At 38.3% G+C, this 13,277-nt stretch overlaps 1 protein-coding gene across 1 annotated transcript; it reads right to left on the reverse strand.

The window, feature by feature from the left end:
* Positions 1-1,338: 1,338 nt before the first annotated feature.
* On the reverse strand, positions 1,339-12,186 carry LOC108423573 (long-chain-fatty-acid--CoA ligase ACSBG2-like). The gene is made up of 14 exons (XM_017690967.2): positions 12,033-12,186; positions 11,624-11,895; positions 10,755-11,026; positions 8,646-8,734; positions 8,362-8,482; positions 7,733-7,813; positions 7,285-7,434; positions 6,840-7,007; positions 6,288-6,469; positions 5,248-5,481; positions 4,681-4,898; positions 4,116-4,255; positions 3,233-3,476; positions 1,339-2,242 (listed from the first exon to the last, which is right to left on the reverse strand). The coding sequence occupies exons 1-14, from the start codon at positions 12,050-12,052 to the stop codon at positions 2,166-2,168; spliced, it is 2,268 nt and encodes a 755-aa protein (XP_017546456.1). The 5' UTR covers positions 12,053-12,186; the 3' UTR covers positions 1,339-2,165.
* Positions 12,187-13,277: the final 1,091 nt, after the last annotated feature.

The raw sequence follows: 13,277 nt of genomic DNA on the forward strand, positions 1-13,277 counted from the left end.
ATGTCAGTCATCTTGTTTCAAAACCAGTTTTAATTAGGCCCCTTGCGGAAATTCCTCACAGGGAAACTCCGGTGCCATATTTAGGCCTGTTCAATTACTTTTCTAGCTGAAGTGAAGTGTCAGAAAAGCCCTTGAAGGGGTGAGAGACTGAACGAACAACACAGAAGAAATCATGGTGACTGATTTCGTTTAAAAATGGAAATGAATCAGTCGCCATGATTTAGAAAAAGAACTATAAGCTATAACAATGAACTATTTTGACAGGCTTAACATTCAAAAATGACAACATTCAATGTCCTGGCTATGTTTTAGGCTAAAAATTACTCCATTACTTTCACATGACTGCTGATACGGCTTCTGGTTAGCATGCTAAAGGCTACATGGCTAACAAGAGCAAAAAGAAAATGACAAAGCAATTACTCACACACTCTGAATACATAATATTCGAACATTCAGTCACCAGCATCTGGTCAAACCTGCCTCCGGATCTGCTACCGCGCTAGTCAGCTGTTAGCTATTAGCAGTTAGCTGTTAGCTACACAACCAGCAATTAGCAGTTCTTTCCCCCCTTTCAAATGAGATCACAGCAAAAAAGCATGTTACAAATCTCAATCTATTGCCTTCTCTGTCTCCAGGTCCACTGCAGATTATAATCAGAGGGCATTTATAGAATCAGATTATAATCAGAGGGCTCTATAACCAGAGAACTGAAGAAAAACCTGGCAATAATCAATGAAAAGAGGTCTGGAGGATGCTAATATTTCCTCACTGAGCTGACATTGTAGAAGAACAAAGAAGAATCCAGAAATCATTTAGTATCATGCCAGGAGATTGAGGGTTGACCCACTTATTAAAATTCAGTTCTGTGTAAAGAAATAAATATCGCTGCTGTCAGAATAAAACCTGATATCTCCATTTTCATTGTTTTTCCATTTTTGACACAATGTGATAAGGATCATTTTTTAAACTGCCTGTGACCCTTTACATTGTGTGTAAAGTTCATACAGAAAGGAGCAGAAGAAATGGCCCAAAATTACATGGAAAAAATTCTGGTCGCACTGACTTACATTAAAAGTAATTTTTTTCCTTCTCCTGTAAAGTTACCATTTTGGAGATACAAGGTTTTGTTCCAGCAACAGCAATATGATATCAGTAAACAAGCTAATCTAGAATTAACCCTCCTGACCATTCAACTGTAAATTGCTGCATGTCAGGCAAAAGCTTAAATTTAATATGGCTATGTCTGGTTTTAATGTATCAAAATTGGTGCAGGTGCATGTTCTAACTACAGTCCGGGTAGCTAAGCAAACGGGTCAGGTGGAAGAAGGAAATTTAATATAGTTTCTTCATTCAGTGTTTAATCGTGAAAGTACAGTCTGGTCTTGTGCAGCATATGAGCTCAAACCATTCCACTCTTTTCATTTACCTGGCCTGTTTACATTGATTCATCAGTAAAATACAGTCATTCATTCTCATTAAATAAAAGGACAGAAAGTAAAAATAAACACTTCTTCAGTATACATGTCCATCTTCAAATTAAGAAGCAAACAGTACATTTTCATGAATATAGACAGTTCTTTCCACAATCTGTGAAGAACAAGTGGCTGCAGAAATGATGACATGGCCTCAACTGCACATTTTAGTGTGCACTTCTGCAAGGCTCCTAAGCTAATGGGCATGAGTTAGCATGATTTATTTATGTAAATCTAAATTCTAGCCTAGTTCTCATATGTTGTAAGTCAGCATTTTTGAATGAAGTAAACCTACCTATAGTTTCATTTGTAGCATTTACGTTTTACCAACTTTTCCGATAATGACAGACATACAGAGAGATGCGTCAATCTTACAACACTTTGGTAAAGCAGTTAAATTAGCAAAATTTGGCTATAGATACAGCAGAGTTAACACAGATGTGCAAAAGTTGTGGATGCTAGCTTTGGCTATGATTAAGCTCTTTATATACAACATGTGCAATCATCATTAGAAAGTGCAATGTACACACACTGACAGCTGAAATACAGAGATCCAGTCAGCTTAGCCTATTAGCTGTGTGTGTTGTGGAGTGAGGAAAATCTGATTATTTCTGAGCAATACAAAAGTAACTGGAGGGGATGTTTTTGTTCAGTTTATCACACCCTCAAGTTAAAGTCCAACATTGTGATGTGTTATGCTCCATAAAACTTGTCAATTTCTTCTTTGTACATTTTTGTGACCACAGGCCTCTTGAGCTTCATAGTGGGACCTGGAAAAAAAGAGAAGCAGTGAGATTTTACAGCCTGAAACTGACCTACTGAAATAAACATTTGTACCTTTCACTGATAATGTATTAGTCAGGTCCCGGCCTCCGCCTACCTCTCTCCCTTGCTCTGTGTGGCCTGTCTGTTGATCCCTGGCTCTGCCCTCCACCTGTTACTCTTTTAATCTCTGTTATTTAAACTCCAGTTTTCTTTCCTCAGTTGTGAAGTCTCTTGCCAACTAGAAGATTTCTAAGTCACAAGCCCCTTACTTTGTATACTTGTTTTTCAGCTTATTTGTTGGAGTTCTACTTTTCTGAAATAAAAGCCTGTTTTGTCCGGGCATCCAGTCTCCCGTCTCTGTACGTGTCTGTATTCTACCATTCAAAAGTTCATTCCAGCTAACTGTGTGCTGGATGGCAATGAAACAAAATAAAGCCTCACCTCTCAAAATAACCAAATCGCCAAACTGAAACTCTTATTTTGGACATATTATAAGAAGACCAACTCGTTCAAAGAGAGTATTATGTTGGGAAAAGTTAAAAGAGAAAGAGCACAACCAATAAGAAGATGTACGGACACAGAGAAATAAATCAGCCATTAAGCCTAAACACAAACAATAGACAGGATGTTCTGAAGAAACACTATTCATATGGTTGCCAGAACTGACTTGGAAACACGTCCTGTTCGTTAGTGTACTTTGTTGTGCATAATGTGTTTTACATTTCAATAGCAACAGGTTTAGTCTTGTATTCTGCTATCTCCTAGATGATGTGTACATGGCATATGAAGTTAACGAATTAAGTAGCTATACAGTTTTGCAAAACACCCCCTTCAAAAAAAACAATGGGGACATATGCAATATACAGTGTTCACACAAAGACAGATCTGCAATGTAAGTTCAGGCCTTCTGTTAAAAATATGATTCAGTTATTCAGTACAGACAAGTTCAGTCATACGCATTTCTGAGAAATATATATCTAAAAATAAATAATTACCAAGTTCCCCTCCAGATATAGAGAAGTCCCGCGACAGGAGAGTCCACTTCTGAACCCTCTGAGCATTGGAAATGGCCTTGGCGTTGACTTTGTCTACACCTTCCTGGATGGCTTTATAAATGGCTGGCTCTTTGTTGTTGACTATTTCAGACACTTTGCTGGCGATGACTCCATGTTGCCTGCAATACTCCACTACTAGCAGGCTTAGCTCATCCGTGGGCTCTCCATTCTCATCAGCCTGACACTGAGGAATGCAAGAGGTTTTAAAAAGTAAACACCAAACTGTCAGATAAACAGTACTTTAACAGTAAGTTTCCTACAAAAGTAGGAAAAAAATCAAGTCCACAGATGTTTCTGTTCATCCTTCCACATCTGAGTACTATGAATTTAAAAGGATATGTAGCATGTAAGAAGATGTTACTGAGTAAACAGAAGCTGCTGGTGTTCTCAGAACAATGGAGTGACCATCCCAGAGTCCAGACATTAATATCATTAAATGTGTTGATGATTGTTTGGATCATGAGAAGCAGAAAATGCAAGCAGGTTCTAAGACTGAGCAGGAGGTGTGAAAAAGCACCCCTGCAGATTTCTTTCAAAAAAATGAAGACCTTCCAAAAAGAATGGAAGCTGAAATAAAAGCAAAAGGTGAACACAATAAATACCAAAAAATGTAATATTATATTTAGTTGCTGAGTCCTCTGGGTAATTTTCTGTTCATTTTTTTTTGCTTTTTCCAGATGCAGAAAAATTAAAACCTTGTACTTCATGGCTGTTTTGACTGGAAATTCAATTCTGCGTCGTTTCTCCAAAGAAACCTCCTCACCGCCTTTAATTTTAAGAGTGTCAGGGATCTAAAAGGTGAATGAAATGTGGGTTAGCTTACTTTCAGTGTGAGAAGCATGGACAGGAATTTCTTTTTGTCTCCCACTAACATGGCATTGCTAATGATGGGCACTTCCTCTTTAAGTGCATCCTCGATAGGGACTGGTGGGATGTTTTCTCCTCCACCGGTAATGATCAATTCTGTAAAATACATTAAAGAAACATTTTCATTTTCAGCATATTCACACTTCTTGTTTGTTCATTAAAGACAAGCTAGCAGCAGTTTGTGACCATGTTTTCATGTGACTAAGTTTTAAAGTACCAGTAAATCATACTTTCAAAAGTGTGTTTGTTTCCAAAATGTTCACCTGTATACAATCACAGTCCTGTAGAGTATTTAGTGGGAAATAACTTTATCTATTAACACTGCTGTCTCCTTGTTACTGAACTTTCATTTTCCTGTTGTCTTGAGCTTGTTGGTGGCTCTATTGTTTCAGCACACCTTTTACACCATCATGAGTGTGTGCAGTTAGTAGGCCTATGGGCACTTTACAGTCCTATGTAAATCAAACCTTGGTGAACTTCTTACTGCTTTGGACTAAAACCTACATTAAACCTACATGTACCTTTTATCCTGCCTGTAATGTAGAGGAAGCCATTTTTGTCGTGCTTTCCAAGGTCCCCTGAGTGCAGCCAGCCTTCTGAGTCCAGCGCCTCTTCAGTCTTTTCAGGCATGTCCAGGTAGCCCATGAAGACATGCCGGCCCCAGAAACACACTTCCCCATTTCCATCTGCATCTGGCTTGTCCAGCTTGGTTCTGCAGCCTGGTATCACCTTACCACAACTGTGGGATCATACTGGGATTGTGAACATACATCCTGGATACATTTATTTTTGTTGGTGAATCTGTGATCTAAAGTTTATGTTCTACTGTCGACTTGACATCAAAGTTGGCAAAAGCAACCCTTCTGATAAATGACACCTATTGGAATGAGCCTTTTTAAATGTTTATGTAAGTCTATGTCCATTGTCATGAAGGGCTTATGGAAGTGTTAGAAAGTCTTACAGTAGTGTTACTTGCTGTTCATGAGAAAGCATTTGTCAAGAATCATTCATTTTGCTGAATAAAATCAGACAGGCAATAATGATGCAAAATTTTGAACCAAAGAAAGAGAAAGAGACACATGGCTGACCTCATGATTTGGTAATTGTTGGCACAGGAAATGCTGTGTGGTCCCGTGCTCTCACTCATGCCGTACAGCTCATACAACTGAATGTTGAGGCTCATGAAATACTCCAGCGTGTCCTTAGTGATGGGAGCAGCGCCTGTAAAACAGTTCCTGCAACGGTCCAGCCCAAGAGCAGCACGCACTCTCTTGAAGACCAGATTATTAGCCAGCATGAAGCCCCAGGGCACAGAGGGATCACTGGAAATCAAAGCACAGGAGCATTTAGCCATTAAGATTTAGATGTGAATACTACTACTATTACTACTACTATACTACTACTGCTACTACTACTACTACTACTACTCCTATTACATCTACTACTACTACTACTACTACTACTACTACTACTGCTAATAATAATAATAATAATAATAATAATATGTTTATATAGCACTTGTTAAACAAAATGTTCTAAAATGTTTCATGGAGAGATTCAAGCAAAAAATAGCACATAATAAAAGACAAGTCAAATTTAGCTGAAGATAAAAAAATGAAGGCTTATGAAACATCTTAACATTTTAAAGTGTCCATATCACAGAAAATTGTAATTTTCTCACATTTTTCGCTGAAAAATGTGCCACTTACTTACCGCGTTTACCTTTTCCCAATATGGTAAACTCAGCAAATAAATACAAACTGTACAAGCAGAGAATGCTGTATTTAAGTTTTATTTTCACTTTATTTTACAAAATGCAATAAAAGATAATATTTCAAAAGGGATAAAAAAGCTAAGAATAACAAGATCTAAGATCCACAAATTAACAATCTGCTTCAAGAATCTCTAATAACTAGTGTTAAACAGCCCAGTTGCCAGAGATCTACTTTCCTGTAATTCTCACCGCAATCTGCCACATGTGCTCCAGCTAATTAACTTCTTTGAAAGTCCTGGCTGGATCAGATATATGAGTGTTATGTAAAATGGGGCAAAATGTTAGATATAGGCTGAAAGTAAATTCTGCAAGTAAATAGATCTTCAGGAGGAGAGCTGGTGACCTAAAACATACCCGTTCATGGCATTATAGCTGGCCTGAAGTCCTATACCCTTGCCCCAATCAGCAATTCTTTTCTTCATGGTAGAAGACTTTACACCAATGGCTTTCATTGCTTCCTGCATCTTCTCCCAGACGCGTGGAACTCCCAGAAAAGACGTAGGCCGCACTTCTCTGAGAGTTTGGGCCAAAGAACCCTACAAGATATAAATTCATATAGGATTTCTTGCCATGTCTCAGTATGCATATTTTATTAAGATATAATGAAGATCGGAACTACTAAGTAGCAGGTAATCATAGTGAAAGTCTAAAGTCAAACCTAATGAATAACACCACTGGAACAGCTTTCTTTCCAAAGATATATCTTGCTAAATGTTTTTGGTTCAAAAACCTATAGGGAAAACATTATATGGAGGTTCTTTCAACTTTTAAAAGGATCTTCATACTCAAATGTATCATTTACAAAGAGTATTTACAGATAACCCTTTTTTGTCACCTTCATTTAAAAGAGTGTACACTGTCAGGGAGAAAAACATCACATTACTTCATAAATGAAGACAACCTAACCTTCAGCGCATCTGGTTGGGCAAAGTAGGTAGTGCAAGCAAACTTCAAGGAGATCCACATGTCATTGACCTGGGCTGCCACATGACTGAGGGGCAGGTAGCTCACCACAGACTCCTCCGCCACCTTCACATTAACCGCAAGACTCGCTGCATTTGCGATCCATGTGATCTGACCAGAGAAGGTCAAAAATGTGACATTTGTATTGATTAACCTTGATCTTCTATTTTTAACATGACCTAGAACCATCTAACCAAGTTTCAGTTATATAAAGCTTTTTGAGAGTAAAATAGAAAGTCTAACTCATTACACAGTAATAACACAAATTTCTTCACAGATGTCCTATTGACTGATTCTAATGTCAGTACAAACAAAGTTATGTGGACAAACATTTAGATCATCTTTATGAAAAAAAAAACTTTTATTTCAGAGTCACAGGAAAACTCACATTGTCATGACTGAGCATGACTCCTTTTGGGTTTCCCGTAGTTCCAGAGGTGTAGATAAGAGAGCAGCATTCGTTCGCCTTTTGGCTATTAACCACTTCATCCAGCTGAGCATCTGAGACCCCTTCACCAAGCTTCATAAATTCAGCCCACTGAAATAACAGATCTCATTTAAAAATACAGTTTTCACTCAAGGTGCAGCCACTAATCTCATGAATTAAAAGGAAATTCCACCTCTCATTGTTAAATGTGTTCTTGTCTAAAACTGTACAGGTGGAAAAAATGTTGACAGTGAGATGTTCCCCACAAAACCTCAAACCAGTCTGTCTGCAGGGTAACATCAGATTATCTATGTCCATAAAGCCAAATGCAAAAGCTTTTTAGTATAGAGGTAGACAAACAAAGGCAAGTTTTGGTGCAACTGTCCTATAATTAAATGTGGAGGCCTACCGTATATACATTTGGCAGCTTTTTCTCCAGTTCACCCTTGTATTGAACAATAGCCTTTAAATATGGTAGCTGGTCTTTGACCTAAATAAGAAAAAAAGAAACACAACAGCTTTAAAAATGAACTCTGATCAAAATGAAAAATGTAACCATTACCACAACTATTGTAAACATGCCTTCTTGACTCCTACAGGGGTGCCACAGACTCTCAACAGTGAAAATTAAGAGAGTTGAGAGGAACTTTTGAGGGGAAAAAAAAAACAACTGCTTTTTTTGTTAGGTGATTAATACAGAAGGAAGAGGGACAGCTAACATGATTGCTAATGTTTTAGCCACATATCATTGTGAAGCTTTATATCTGTGGCAACTGTCTTTCAATCATCATTACAATGTAAAGAACTAAAAGAAGCAACAGAAATGACTCGCCAGGTTAGGAGAAACATCAAGTTAGCAAGGTGGCTATAAAGGGTTGCTAAGGCCCACTTTCTGAAAGCATCACAGTACTAGTACTGTCTTAACTGTTAGGGAGAATGTTCAGAGTGACAACACAGAACGCTTGTAGATTTTTGATGCCTTTGGGAAATGGGTTCAGTAACAGGTCTTTCAAGTTGTAATTAATGCATGTTATTTACCTGAAGGATTTTCACAAGCTGTTTGTTGTTTTCGACAACCACAACATTGGCTTTACTGCTATGAGCTACATACTGGCAGGCTTCTGGAGAGTTGGTAGTGTAGATTCCAGTGGCAAGTCCTCTGAAGAACAAACAGTGATCAGATCTTGCATTCTTTTACCATTGAGTATATTTTGCAACCCAAACTGCATATCTTTATAGATAAGAGTGTCTAAACAGATAATACACTGAACATGTGAACTGAACAATGCGTAAAGATGAAAAAATGATTTCAGACGTAATACCCCGCCATGATACAGGCAATGTCTGCGATGAACCACTCAGGAGAATTAAAGCCCAGGATCCCAACTCCATGGAAACGCTCCAGGCCCAACTACAGATACAGGACACATATACTGAGTATGCAGACATATTTGCTGTAATTATATTTTAACTCACAAAGATAATGGCCGCATAAAAACTCAAATGAGAAGACATTGGGACAGTATGTAAAATGCAAATGAAAAAAGAAAGCAGTGATTTCTATAATTTACTTTGACATGTATTTCAGCTTCATTTCATTTGTAAATATACATCCATTCCTGTCATTCGTGTCTGCAAAACATTAAAAGAAAGTTGGGGCGGGGGCAAATTAGGGCTTGTAATGAGGTAAAATAATTAACTGGTGCAATTTGGAACTGGGGATGTCAACAGGTGACTGTAATCATGATTGGGTACAAAAAACAGCATCCAGGAAGATGCTGTTGGGCAGAGGGTTGCCTGTTTGCCAAAGGAAACAACATTTGTCAATATTTTTAAATATTTCAAGGGTTTTTGGATTCTTGAAATGCTGAGATTTGATATTTCACCCTCTATGGTGCATAACATGATTAAAATGTTCAAGGAATCTGGAACAATTGCAGTGCATAAAACGCAAGGACACAAGCCAAAGCTGAATAACTGTGCTCTCTGATCCTTCAGATAGCACTGCACAAAGAACCGCCATTTATCTACAAGAGATGTACCCACATGGGCTCAAGATTACTTTGGCATGCTTTTGTCAAGCACTATGGTATGCAGTTATATCGACAAATACCAGTTAAAATTGTACTGGGCCAAATCATTATGTTAACCGTGCGAAAAGGCTGTTGACTTCTCTGGGCTTAGTGGCATCTGGCATGGACCATCACACAGTGGAAACATGTACTGTAGTCAGAAGAACCAGTATTTCAGGTTTTTGTTTGAAAGAAATGGATGCCATGTGCTCCAGACCAAAGACAAAAAGGACCATCCACTGTTGCCAGCAAGAAGTCCAAAGGCCAGGGTCTGTCATATTATGGAGTTGTCAGTGCCCAAAGATGACATGCACTTTTGCAAAGGCACCAATAATGCAGATAAGTACCTAGAGATTTTAAAGCAACATATGCTGCCTTCAATGTCAAATCTTTTCAAGGGGCACGCCCTAGTGTACAGTCAACAAGACAACGCAAAACCACGTTCTGCACACTTTACAAAGGCACGGCTGGGAAAGAAAAGGGTGCATGTGCAGTTGCTTCTCATCTCTTGGTGTCTTCAGTCCCTAAACACCTTTGAAGTTTTGTGAAAAGGACAATATAAAGTGGTAAATGCTTCTGTCTCAAACATTTTGCAATAATCAAAATTGAAATAAGTGTTTTTTAAAAAACAAGTTAATGAGGTAAAACATTAAGCAATGTGATGCTATATTGCTACCAATGTAATAGAAGTCCAAAATAGGGTGAAAACTATTCTATGATCTAAGTGAAACTGAATAGAGATAAAGATCGGAACACTCCACAACCAATGCAGAATGACGTTTATACTGGGATCTAATGTAGTGTCCATATTGCAACAGCAATTTCATTGTTAAGAAATATCTCATATTTTGAAATGTCTAATTTTCCAAATATTTTTTTTATTCTTATTATGTATGGAAATAGCATGATATACTGCTATGGTTGACAATATCATTTAAGTATCGTGTTTAACATCCCAGCTAAGAAACCAAGCTTAGAGAAGTCAACTAATCTTTGTGTGACTCCTTTGCTAGCTTTCCACATTCATACAAAACAAGAAAAAAGTCTAGGTATAAGGAGGAAATTCAGTGGAGAGTCATCATCTAAAGCATGCATTTAATGGGTATCAGACAGTTATTGACTTGATGTCTTTCTCAGGGAGATTTACCTCCTTAATCTGTTAATCTCCTAATCATCTTAACATTTAGAAGACTCTTAAAAGCAATGGTGCCAAAAAACGTTTCATGTCTAGTTTTCAAGTGATATATATATATATATATATATATATATATATATATATATATATATATATATATATATATATATGTATGTGTGTGTGTGTGTGTGTGTGTGTGTGTGTGTGTGTATCATTCCAAGTACCTTGAGAAAGCCCTTAGCTGCAATTCGACACTGCTGTTGATATTCCCTGTAGGTCAGTGTGGTCCAATTCCCATCCTTTTTCCACCGGAGGGCTGGCAGGTCTCCAAATTTATCCACTGTGCCCTGGAACATCTGATATATGGTGAGTGGAGGCTCAGAGCCTGGACCTGACTCAGCCATCCTCAGCTTCACTCCCTTTTCACTTTCAGTGGTCCAGTATTGCTCGGCTGGAGCCAGACACACTTCACCTGTAATTGAGATTGATTCTTCCTCTGGTGGATCAAGACAACATTGAGGACAAAGACTCTGCATGATTAGTAACGATTTTAAAAATGCTTTGAAAATATCTAAAGTTTGATCTAAAGTCAAACTTATGCAGCCAATGTGACAGAAGATCCCTCCGTCTATCCTTCCTTCCACCTACTGCACTGACTGTTTACATACACTGAAGCCCTTTTAAAACCTCAGCACTGAACTACAAGGAAGATCTAGGCCAAGTTACTGGCTGGCTATGGAATGCCAAGTCACACCAATCAGGTTTCTGTCTGTGAAAAAATGTGATAGTAATGATTGCCTGGAAGCTGAGCTGAGGAACGAAAAAAAAAAACAGTTGGCATGTGGCTATTAAGTGATTTCCAGATTAAACAAGATAAAACAAACTAGGTTTGTCTAATTATAGAATTGAATCTTACTTGGTGGAGGCTACTGTTCTGCGGTTCAAATGTACCTTATTCCAGACTTGCACAAAAGATAATACATCCAACCCACTAGCAGTTTTAATGCCATGACATTCTAACCCAGATCTTATTCTAAAAGAGTGTGAGTGCTTGCTGATGACCATTCTTTCAGCAAAAATGATCTGATCTTACCTTCTTTTAAGTTCCCAGCAGATGCCTCTCGATATTTTATGGTAAAATCCAACAGTGATAAAGCTTTCACCTCTTCTGAAACCTCAGCATCTGCATCTACAGATGGACTGTCAATCCCAGAATAATCTGCTGAGGAGACCTCCTGTACCACGTTGCCCATGTGGTTCATGTTATTGCCACCAATTAAAGAAGTCGGACAGCTGCCGTTAAGCTGTGCTTTGGAGCCTTGGAGTGCCTGAGTGTCTTTGATAGGGCCAGACACCTTTAGGAAACTAGCAGTAAAGCAACAAAGGAACATGAACACCAATGTCTAGACAAATGTGTGACATCTAATCCAGGTAATTTCTTGAGTTGCTGTTAAACAGGAATGAGACAAAAGCTATATGTGTTTGTATGCAGGGCTAGATACCTCTCAGCATTATTTTCCATGGCTTGACTTCCTTTTGAATCACTCAGTGAGTGATATTTCGTGAAGATTTAAAAAAACTCTTGAAAAAACAAATGAGAAAAAAGGTAAACAGATTATTATAAAGAAAAAGAAAAAACAAGATTTAAAAAGTACAGTTAAGATTAACTGGTAAAATATCTTAGGATGTACGATTTAGCTTGACTAGACACAGAGCTCCGTGTAATACATTTTATCCCTGTTATTCACTGGTACCCTTTATATGAGACCATGATCTTGCAACACACTGAAAGTCTGTGTTAAGCATGCCAAAGGTGAGTCTGGATCAGAAGAGTGATGCAAACAGCTGTTAGCTGGCACAGTATATTACAATGTCACCTAACAGCCTTTCACCCATATCTGCTTGCTGAATTTCCATTCAGTGTGAAGGACAAAAAACTTAAAATGATGAGACTTGTTAAAAGTGGTTCATCTTCATGTTGTACTACATTGATGACATAATGCCTAACTGTTGCTGCCATCTAGGGTAGCCTATAGCTAATGCAATTCAACAACTCCAGGAGTGCTTATAATAAAGCACAGAATCTGACTATGCTTCAGATAGTGAAAGTTCGTTTTTTTACAAGTGGTTTAGTGACCAGTTCCCAGTGTAGTGGGTCTCTAACCCATGCCAGAATCACCAATGAAAGAGGGCAAAAGGACACAGTTCATCATTTCAACACTGGTGTGGCAACATGTAGGCCTGCACATAAAAGAACTTTTGCACACAATTATGCAAAAACTGGCAAACTGGCCTGTTCCTTAGACCACATCACATGTATGGAAAAGTTATACAAAGCATGCTCTTAGGTTTCATGAATGCCTTGTGCTATAATGGAAAAAGATAAAAGATGCTATAATACACAGATTCATTTGTTCATGTCCATTTATGTCATACATACAGCCAACGGATTACTTTTAGACACCTTGAGTGATATTCACGAAGCATCTCTGTTCAGTAGTGCTATTTCTGGATTAGTGTTGTTGACCACACTGTGACTGAGATAAGCCTGATCCTGGATCTACTGTGTTATTTTGAGATTGGGGGGAGAGGTCTAGAGGAGCCAGTGGGAGGGCCCCCCTTGACAGACCCACCGACTACAATGTTATTGCATGACACAGGTGATAGTATAGCGCACATGTGAGAGTGTAGGGGACTTATTCTTTTTCTTTTCCCACATTTTAACATGTCCCACCACAAAAGGCTCC

Source organism: Pygocentrus nattereri, chromosome 20 (assembly GCF_015220715.1).
Source record: "Pygocentrus nattereri isolate fPygNat1 chromosome 20, fPygNat1.pri, whole genome shotgun sequence".
Classification (NCBI taxonomy): Eukaryota; Metazoa; Chordata; class Actinopteri; order Characiformes; family Serrasalmidae; genus Pygocentrus; species Pygocentrus nattereri.

Excerpts from the sequence above, each read along its gene's own strand:
- LOC108423573 (XM_017690967.2), bottom strand. The coding sequence starts at position 12,052 with ATGGAAAATAATGCTGAGAG. Across the intron at positions 8,483-8,645 it reads ATTGCCTGTATCATGGCGGG|AGGACTTGCCACTGGAATCT; the intron begins GTATTACGTCTG and ends TTTGTTCTTCAG. Across the intron at positions 7,814-8,361 it reads AGCTTGTGAAAATCCTTCAG|GTCAAAGACCAGCTACCATA; the intron begins GTAAATAACATG and ends TTTCTTATTTAG.